At 42.8% G+C, this 11075-nt stretch overlaps 1 protein-coding gene across 1 annotated transcript; it reads left to right on the top strand.

Moving 5' to 3' along the window:
* Positions 1 to 763: 763 nt before the first annotated feature.
* Positions 764 to 8138, top strand: C3ar1 (complement C3a receptor 1). The gene is made up of 2 exons (XM_036181680.1): positions 764 to 966; positions 5974 to 8138. The coding sequence occupies exon 2, from the start codon at positions 5982 to 5984 to the stop codon at positions 7431 to 7433; it is 1452 nt and encodes a 483-aa protein (XP_036037573.1). The 5' UTR covers positions 764 to 966; positions 5974 to 5981; the 3' UTR covers positions 7434 to 8138.
* Positions 8139 to 11075: the final 2937 nt, after the last annotated feature.

Raw genomic sequence — 11075 nt, 5'->3', positions numbered from 1 at the left:
AATGTATCTTGATCATAACCACCTCCCGTCCACCCCCACCCCCCCCCCCCCCCCCACCACACACTTTCTTGTTCCTGTGCCAGGATTAAACACAGACCTAAGCATGCCAGGCAAGTGGTCAGCGCTGATCTGCATCCCGAGACCTTTAATTACTTTTTTTCTTTTTTTTTCTTTTTTTTTTTTTTTGGAGCTGAGGATCGAACCCTGGGTCTTGCACTTGTTAGGCAAGTGCTCTACCACTGAGCTAAATCCCTAACCCCCTTTAATTACTTTTTATTTTGAGGTAAGATCTTGATAACGTTCTCAAGTTGGCCTTAAAATCACTCTAGAGGCTGGGAAGATGATTCAGTAGTTAAGAGTTCAATTCCCAGCATATGTATATATATATATATATATATCTCCAAAACTCTTACACATAAAATAAAATAAAATAAATCTTTTAAACACCTCACTCTATGGGGCTTGCTCTGGCAGAGGACCCTCAGTTCCCAGCACCCACATCAGGTTCCAGTTCCAACGGATCTAGCCTCCTCTTCTGGCTTCTGTGAGTACCCATAAACACGTGGCACACACAGACACAAAAATGAGTTTAAAAGGAAAAACAAAAACTTCACTCTATAGCCCAGGCAGGCCTGGAAATTTCTCGCTTCCTGCCTCGGCATTCTGGTAGCTGGACGGCAGGCTCTGGCAGAGAACATCTGCGTTCCGCTCCCTCCTCTGTCTGTCCCTTCTGCTTTTCTTATCTAAACCGCCTAAGCTGAAGCCCTGACTCACAGAGAGCCCCTTCCTGTGCAGTCAGATAGCCGGCTAGATCCCGAGTTCCCTTTACCACAGGGAAAGTCGGCGCTCAGCTACTTGTCCAATGGACTTCATGACTTCATCTCAGCTAAGAGTGGAGAGCAGATAGGATTTGTTGGTGACCTGCAGATCAGTGCTGGAGCCCTCTGCTTCATCTCAGTGTGTTCGGTAAGAAACCCTAGATGAAGCTGATAGCTTGTGCTTTGGTTAGCCCACTGTACTGTTTATGTACAATGGTTTCGAGTTCACTATCTTCTATGTCCGAGGTTTTTATTGTTAGAGAGTCCTGACCATGGAGTCTCGGCTGGCCTGGAACTCACTACACAGACCAGGCTAGCCTTAACCTCCCAGAGATGTATGTAAATCCTGCCTCTGCCTCCTGAGTGCTGGGATTAAAGGCGTGCACCATCATGCCTGGCTCTTGCCCTAACTTTTATTCCTCCTGCTTATCCCCATGTCTGTTTTTCTTTTTTTTCTAAATACTATACACTCTATCTGTCTTTGCTTTTAATATTTTCATTCTGATAATAATAATGAATATTTATGTCATTTATTCCCTTTCATAAAATGACTGTTTCTCCTGATCTCTGACTCTGTTTGTTCCCATTAGTTTTGTTCTCCAATCACTGATCCCAGGTATACACATTATTTATATGTATGTGTATATACCCATATGCGGATTCCCGTCTGTCTCTCTCTCTGAATTTCAAATCTCTGAGCCCTTCCCTCGCACTGCTGGGTCTGTCATCCTATAATTAGGATTTGATTTGAGAGTCTGTTTTTCTTTACTCATCATAGGTAAATTTTAGTCCCAGGATCTTACATATCTTTTTTATTACTACTGGCTAACTCAATACTAAAATCTTTTTTAAAAAATAACTAATAATCTTAAACAAAGAGGTGGGGTTTTTTTTGGGGGGGGGTTGCTCAAAATTTGGGGAAATATGAACCTTGATCTTGCTCTGGGTGACTTCTTAAGGCCTGACTTGCATACACTTTCAAAGCAGATCATTTGTAATATTTAAAGTATAAGTCACAGCATAAAACCAGTTTCTCTTGTTCTTTTCAACTTCTATTATTTGAAGTTGCACTGTCCACTTTATTATCAAGTTCCTTAGCTGTGTGATCCTTGCAGTAAAAAGAACATTGGCCTAACAGTTACTGGATGAAGGGCCGGCGACTCTTCCCAGCTGTGACTGTGTGAAGGCCACACAATCCCCTGAGTTTCAGCATCAAAAACTGCAAAGTGGCCAGAGATGATTTCTGTGTGTTCTTGTGTTCCTAGCAATCTCTGGCTGTTTTCCCTCGACATCTTTGGATCCTGTGCACCAATGCTGGGCTGGCACAGTAGATCAGGACCCCTGCCAGTCACCTTAGGAACTGGGAGGATTGGGGGATCTGAGCAGAAAAAGACAGATAGGAGGGAGGGAATCATTTCTCCTTTCTTCATTTTGTTGACTTGTTATTTTAACTTCTGCTTCTCACGTAAGACCCTGCATCAAACTTTGTTAAGCTCAGCAGAATCACTTCCAAATGCCTGGGTTTCCATTTAAAAGAAATGTAGCGTGTTCTTATATTCAGTAATAGTTGGGAATTTACTAAGAGTGGTGTTGTTCAGCTGTGGAGCATAATTCCATTTGAGTTCTCTTTTTAAAAGCTGTATTTCAAAATTAACAGCTCAATGTTAGTGAAACTAAGCAGATCACATGAGGCTGTATTTTGAAATGATATATTAAAATTATATTAAACAGTATATTTTGTTTTAGTACATAAAACCAACTTTATACTGATTAAAAGGTAGAATTTTTTTTTTTAAAAATTGGGAATTTAAAAACAAAACAGAAATTAGAAGAGACAGTATAGGATTTAAGGAAGCCATCTGGGTACAAATGAAAAGGCTAAGAACTAAAATTTTAAATGTAATTGAAAATGAAAAATTGAAACCTGAGAAGTAATCATTCTCCTGGTCACTGTGGTACATGCCTTGTAATCCCAATATTCGGTAGATGGAAGCAAAAGAGCTCCAGTTTGAGGCCAGCCTGGGCTATATGATCAGGCTTCATCTCGGAAAAAACAAAAGAAAAGAAGTGACCATTCACCCACATGGTAAACCCTGTGCGATAGATTTGTAAACACATCTTGTCATTACCACCACACAATTTAGGGTCACCATAAGAATTACAACGTAAGATAAAATATGCCACCCCACAGTGCACATCAGAAAAGACTCAACCACACACTCAAACAGGAGTATGTACGTGTGGGTGCACACACATGCAAGGAAGAGACTGAAGAATCTTCAAGGGATTATAAGAGAATATTTCAGATAGAATGCATTGATCTTAGGCTTGAAGAGTAAGTATTTTAACAAATGGAAATTGAGTGTAGAGAATGGAAGAAGCCATACAAGAGGCACAATTCTAAATGGAAGTCATTAGCCTCATTTAGAAATGTTTATAAAATGTCATTAATAGGGAGGATGTCAAATAGACCAGGAGGAGAGACTGCTAAGAACTGCATTGCGGAAGATAGAGAAATCGGTTTGGGTTTGAGTTCTCAATGCAATTTTAGCAGAGTAATAGAAGCAGAAGAAAAAATAAACCCAAACCACAAAGAAGAGAGTTAAGAACAATAATTCAAGCTAGGCATGGTGGTGCACGCCTTTGATCCCAGCTCTCAGGAAGCAAAGGCAAGTACATCCCTGAGTTTGAGGCTAGCCTACAGAGTGAGTTCCAGGATAGCCAGGACTGCACAAAGAAACCATCTCAAACAAACAAGCAAAACAGAATAATAGGCCCTCAAACAAGCTGTTTGCCTTGACAGAGAAGTTGTGTTAAAGGTAAGATCCAACAAGGCCTTTAACCCCAGCACTCAGGGAGGCTGAGACAGGTGGATCTCTGTGAGTTCCAGGCCAGCCCGGTCTACAGAGTGAGCTCCAGGACAGGCTCCAAAGCTACAGAGAGACCCTATCTTGAAAAAACAAAAAACAAAAAACAAAAAACAAAAAACAAAAAAAAAAAAACCCACTCTAATGGGTAGTATAGTCACAGCTTAGATCACTGTGGAGAAACCACTTATGAAAGATATTTAGGGGCTAGAGAGATGGCTCAGGGGTTAAGAGCACTGGCTGCTCTTCCAGAGGACCTGGGTTCAATTCCCAGCACCAACATGGCAGCTCACAACTGTCTGTAACTCCAGTTCCAGGGGAGCCGATGTCCTCTTCTGTTCCACAGGATCACAAATGCACATGGGGCACATAAGCTCACATGACCACACACACAAACACATAAAAATAAAAAATTGACTAAATAGTTGAAAACATAAAAACTTTAAAAAAAAGATATTTAGGGAGAAAGTTGGAAAATAATTGGATCAAAAACTTGGTATTTCTTAAATTAAATCTTCCTGTGTGATGTGGAGACAGTAAGTCTAGAAAGTGCTATGCGATGTGTCTGTAACTGCTGTCCTGGGTAGCTTTCTCTCAACCTGAGACAAGTTGTCTGGAAAGAGGAACTTCAATTCAGAAAACGTCTCCATCAGATTGGCCTGTGGACAACTCTGGGCATTGTGTTGATTACCGCAGATGTGGGAGGGTCCAGCCCACTGCCCTCTGCACTGGGCAGATAGATGGTCCTGGGACGTATAAGGAAACAGGGTGAGCAGCCGTGAGAAGCAAGCAGTAAACAGTGTTCCTCTGGGCTGCTCAGTCACTGCCTCCAGGCCCCGGCTTTGGCTTCCCTCACTGGACTCTGACCTGGAATATGTAAGAAATAAACCCTTTCCTCTCCGAGTTGCTTTTGGTCAGTGTTTTATCACAGCAGTAGAAAACATAGAAATATAGCTCTAGAGTATTTAAATGCCCTAAAGGTAGAAGCACTCCAAATGTCTATTGTTAGATTACGAGATAAGTAAAATATGCTACACACACATTGGAATATCGACAGGCTCTGACTATGCAGCCCACACTGACTTTGAACTGGTGGCGATCCTTACGCCTTGTGACTCAGTGCTGGGATTAGAGTCATTCACCAAGAGGCGGCCCTAGCCTTTAAGAGAAAATCCTGACACATCTCCTACTTGGAGGACATTGTTGACAAGTGAAAGGACATTAAAAAGAGCTGGGCATTTTGACTCTTGCTGTAATCTCACTACTTGGGAGGCTTAGGCAGGTTGCTGCAAGTTCAGGGATGGCCTGGGTTATAGACTGAAACCTTGTGGTTGTCACACACACACACACACACACACACACACACACACACATACACACACAAACTAAATAAACAAATAAATAACTGAAATGACAATATACAAAGTTCAACATTTATATGCTGTTGTCAGTGTGGCAAAGCTTTCTAAAGTCCTCCGATGACTTCAGACTAGGGAGAGTCCTCCTAGAAGTCTTTCTTCACTGACTCATTTAGACGTCTGTTCAGTGTTAGCAGCAGACACTGAGTGAAGAAAGAAGCCGAGGAAATGAGGAACAGAACGTATCCCAGCAACGCTTAGGAGCGATGGCTGTCATCCCAGCACTCAGAAGTCAGGCAGGAGGAGCAGAGATTCAAGTCAGTTTACTCCACAATACAGTTGGAAGCCAGCCAGCCTGGGCAACATGGAGATCCAGTGCCAAAAAGCCAAGGGGTGAGGCTGTAGCTCAGTAGAGTGCTGCCCAACAGGTGCAGACCCTAGGCTTGAATTTCAGCACCAAAAAACAAACAAACAAAAAACAGGGGGTATAACAAAAAGGGGGCAGGGAGGTTTGAGTTGATATGAACTTGCGAATGAAGTTACCTTTTTGATACACATTTAAATCAGCACCATAGATTTTGTTTGTTTGTTTTGCTTTTCGAGACAGGGTTTCTCTGTAGCTTTGGAGCCTGTCCTGGACTAGCTCTGTAGACCAGGCTGGCCTCGAACTCACAGAGATCCCCCTGCCTCTCCCCCCCCCCCCCCCGAGTGTGGGATTACAGGTGTGCGCCACCACCGCCCGGCCAGTACCATAGATTTTAAAATGTCTATCAGAGAATGCTGTTGTGTGTCTAATCTGGTGAAGGAATGCAAACCAGACTCCTGAGAGCCTGTGGCATTGAGAGGGTGCATCACCACATAAGGCCTCCTAACAGTACCTGTTTTTATAAAGGTACTACCAGCTCTAACATTTTCTTCATCTTTTTGCAGGTGCAGCAATGGAGTCTTCCTCTGCTGACACCAATTCAACTGACACATACTCAACGCATCTGTTTAAACCCCAAGACATTCTCTCCATGGTCATTCTTATCCTCACTTGTCTATTGGGACTGCCAGGCAATGGGCTGGTGCTGTGGGTGGCTGGCCTAAAGATGAAGCGGACCGTGAACACAGTTTGGTTTCTCCATCTCACCCTGGCTGACTTCCTCTGCTGCCTCTCCTTGCCCTTCTCCCTGGCTCACCTGATTCTACAAGGACACTGGCCCTATGGCTTGTTCCTATGCAAACTTATCCCATCCATCATTGTCCTCAACATGTTTGCCAGTGTCTTCCTGCTTACTGCCATTAGCCTGGACCGCTGTCTGATGGTACACAAGCCAATCTGGTGCCAGAATCATCGGAATGTGAGAACAGCCTACGCCATCTGTGGATGCGTTTGGGTGGTGGCCTTTGTGATGTGTGTACCAGTATTTGTACACCGAGAACTGACCATTATAGACAATTATAGTATATGTTCCTATAATGTTGATTCCCACAGGTCCTTTGATTATTGGGACTACTACTACTACAATATAGATCTACCAGAAAGCAATTCTACTTACAACTCCACTGCTCAGCTAACAGGACGAATGGATGACAGGCCTTCCTCTTTACAAATAAGTGATCACCTTTGGACAGCTGTCACTAGCCTCCAGTCACAAACATTCCAAAGATCTTCTGAAGAGCCATTCCCTCTAGATTCAGCAAGACTATCTAGTCAACAACCCCATTACAGTGTAAAAGCTCCCAGTGCGCTCTTAGCCACCAGAGCCAGTGGGTTTCCTCTTGAAGATCACAGAACCAACACACAGAACCCTGATGCTTTTCTCTCTGCTCATAGACAGATTTCCCCTACTGCTTCCAGCAGTTATGTATCTCACCCTGAGCAGTCACAAGATTTCCAGGATGATTATTTTGCCCAGTCCACGTATAACAATCATGCACTAACCCCTCTGGCGGCAATGACCATCACAAGGCTGGTGGTGGGCTTCCTGGTGCCCCTTTTTATCATGGTGGCTTGTTACAGCCTCATTGTTCTCCGAATGCGAAAAACCAACTTCACCAAGTCTCGGAGCAAAACCTTTCAGGTGGCCCTGGTGGTGGTGACTGTCTTTTTTGTCTGCTGGACTCCATACCATATTGTTGGAGTCCTATTATTGATTGCTGACCCAGGAACTTCTTTGTGGAAAGCTGTGTTACCCTGGGACCACATGTCCATTGCTTTAGCATCTGCCAATAGTTGCTTCAACCCCTTCCTTTATGCTCTTTTGGGGAAAGACTTTAGGAAGAAAGCAAGACAGTCCATAAAGGGCATTCTGGAGGCAGCCTTCAGTGAAGAGCTCACACACTCTACCAACTGTACCCAGGACAAAGCCTCTTCAAATAGAAACAATATGAGTACAGATGTGTGAAGATGTGGAGCTGGGGACCTAAGCAGATGTTCTCAGCTGAATCCTGAAAAAAGTCAGCATGATGAGCAGGACACTTTAGACAATCTGGTGGCCCTCAGATAGGGATCTCTGACTATTGACATAACATCATTTGGAAACATAAAAGATGCGAATTTCCAAGTCCCATCCCAGGCTTGTTGACTCAGAATCTCTGGCCCCCGGGGACCAGTGTTTTAACAGGTCCTCTTGTTTCTGATTAACATTAAGTTTTACAGTCATTTGGCTTAGTCTATTCCTATCCCTAACTAAGCTGTGCAAGATAACTTTCTCATCTGTTTTCAATATTAATCTTTTTTCCTTAGCATCATCTAAATCATCTTTTAGTTTGCACAGAAGGCTGTTTTTATTGTCCTGAGTGAAAGATATTCATTCATTGTACAGCTTTATCGTGGTGATGGTTGTAAGTGGAGAAAAATAAAAGACACAATAAAGAAAAGGCCCATGAAAGCAAGTAGGAATGAGTTAGACACTGGAACAGAATACAACGCCAAATGCTTGCACTGGAAGCATCCTTGGGTAATTCCAGGTGCCCATGATTACCCCTAAATGAGTACAGATGCACATGAACACTTTCCTACTCGTGGAGTGTTTTGGAGGCTGTGGTTGGAGTGTTCTCTTCCCTGTGTATTCGGTCTGTTCATAGAGCCATCTATGCCCCCCCCTTTTTTTTTCCTGTGTGTGTTTTTTTGTTTTTGTTTTTGTCTTTTCAAGACCATTTCTCTGTGTAACAATGGCTGTCCTGGAACTCACTCTCTAGACCAGGCCAGCCTCAAACTCATCTGCCTCTGCCTCCCGAGTGCTGGGATTAAAGGTGTGTGCTACTAAGGCCCCCAATGTCCCATTTCTTAAACTCCTGAATTCCCTTTTTGTTTTCCACACAGGGTCTTTCTGTCTCCTGCTGGGGTTGGGGGTATGCAGCACTGTGCCTGGCCCCGCTTTCTTAGTCTTCCATGTTAGACTTTGAACCTCACATAGAATAAAGCAGTGTTCTAAAGATGCTTTTCTCCTTATCCCAAACTCATGTCAAATGGAAGGAGGGATGAAGGGTGGAACTATCAACCTTCACCTCACTCTGAGGTCACTGCCCTCTAATGGCAATACCATCAAAAGGTTTGAAAGACGAGTCTAGGTATCTCACATGACAAAAGTGCTAGGCACACTCTCTTTGGGATTTTTCTCCCAATTAATGTTTATCTGGACCATGGTATTATCAAGTATTATACGCACCCAGTTTTAAAGGAATGAATGAATAATGAAATACAAATACAAAGACCTCTTTTTCCAGTGCCTTCTTACTTCAAGAGAGCACCTTTGAAAGAACGGTCGCTGTTTATTCTGACATTTACCATGATGTGCCTAAATCTTGTGCTTACACTGCTGTTTTTCATAGATTGGATAAAAATATTTATTTTGAAACATACATATTTTATCCACTTTCATATTTTCATCACCATCCCAGTGTTGATCAGTGAGTACCATACTTTCGTTTGTCCATGACCATCCTTTTTCTTTCTCTTTTTGTTGTTAGACTGTGTTTGCTTTAGAACCAGGGTCTCTCTATGTAGCACAGGCTAGCCTCAGACTCACAGGCCTCTTTCGACAGCACTAGACCAGAGCACCAGCACCTCCAGCTGACAACACAATTTTCTCGTCCGTACATTGTGATGACATACTGTTTTTCCTCTGTCCTTTCCGTTTTACCCATCGTACATATAAGGTTCAATGTGATTGATCCATATATGCACATAGCATTCATGCTTCAACCTCCCAGACTCTGCCTAGTCATTATTCTACTTTCTGGTTGACTTTTTTTTTTTTTTTTTTTTTTTTTATTTATTACATATACAGTGTTCTGTTTGCATGTATGCCAGAAGAGGGCACCAGATCTCATTACAGATGGTTGTGAGCCACCCATGTGGTTGCTGGGAATTGAGCTCAGGACCTCTGGAAGAACAGCCAGTGCTCTTAACCTCTGAGCCATCTCTCCAGCCTAACTTTTTTTTTCTTTTTTCTTTTTCTTTTTTTTTTAAAGACAAGATCTCAAGAATCCCAGGCAATCTTAAAATTGCTATGCAATCAAAGAGCTTCCAATCTTCCTGCCTCCACCTCCCATGCAGGGATTACAAGCATGGACCACTATGTCCAGTCTTACGGGGTGCTGGGAATCAAAACCAGGGCTTCGTGCAAGCTGATTAAGCATCCTAACAGCTGAGCTACTCCCCAACCTGCTCAGGTTGACATTTTTGGCTGTCATACATGGGACTATGTGGTATTTGTATGTGCACTTCACCTCACTCAGAGTGTCCTCCAGTTCCATCCTTTGGGCTAATAACAGGATCTCTCTCATCTTATGGCTCCTTATGGTATGTGTGCATATAGTACATTGCCATTATCCACTCAACTGTTAACAGACACCTCCACAGGTTCTACGTCTTAGCTATTATACTTCGTACTGCACTAAACCTTTAGTTTAATTTTAAAAAATTAGCAACTCCCACAATCTTCTATTCTTTTTTTTTTTTTTTTTTAATGTTCATTGGTGTTTTGGCTGCCTGTATGTTTGTGTGAGGGTGTCAGATCCCCTGGTACTGGAGTTACAGACAGTTGTAACTGGGTAGAAGACTGCAGTTTTACCTTTCCAATGTAAGCTTTTATATTCCATATGAACAAACACTTGTATCCACAAGGCTCAGGGACTCACTGATCCTTTTCATCTTCCTTTTAGACTTTATTTTATGTGTTTGAGCATTTCACCTTCATGTGTGTCTGTGCACATGTGTGCCTGTGCATATATGCAGCAATCAGACTCATGGTGAGTGACGGCAGCCTTGCTCTGAAGCAATGCCAGGTTCCTGGTCCTCTAAGGCTCTGGATATCAGTTCCTGGGTTACTGTAAAGAGCAGCAGGGTGAATAATCTTGGCATAATGTGAAGACTGAAAGTATAGTAATTCTGGCAATAACTGACTTCTTCCAAGTGCTCTGCTTACTTTGGGATTGTACTCTGAAGAAAGTTTTACAATTAGATCCCCTCACTGCAGATTTACGACTCTGTAAGTATCTTTACCTGCTTTCTACTCTCGTCTCTAGGAAGTCTGAAACACAGACCTAACACCTCCCTATAGTACAGGATCCTGAATCTTTTTTAAAGTTATATAATATACATAAAAATAATAATAGACAATATATTTTGATCATATTCCCTCTCCTCCCCCAACTCCTTCAAGATCCTCCCCACATACCTACCCACCCAACTTCATGTTCTTTCTCTCATAGAAAGGAAAAAACAACAAAAGACAGAAATCAAAACACACACACAAACAAAAAAAAGGAAAATCATAAGATGAAAACTACCAAAAAAGTCAGGCGGTGGTGGTAGAGGCCTTTAATCCCAGCACTTGGGAGGCAGAGGCAGGTGGATCTCTGTGAGTTCAAGGCCAACCTGGTCTCCAAAGTGAATTCCAGGACAGCCAGGACCATTGCACAGAGAAACCCTGTCTCAAAGAACAAAAACAAATAAACAACAACAAAAGCACACATTAAAAACATGAAGTCTGTTCTGGGTTGGCCAGCGACTCCGGGCATGGGGCCTGCCCTGGAGTGTG

Source organism: Onychomys torridus, chromosome 3 (assembly GCF_903995425.1).
Source record: "Onychomys torridus chromosome 3, mOncTor1.1, whole genome shotgun sequence".
NCBI lineage: Eukaryota > Metazoa > Chordata > Mammalia > Rodentia > Cricetidae > Onychomys > Onychomys torridus.
This window is presented reverse-complemented; position numbering and strand designations above follow the sequence as displayed.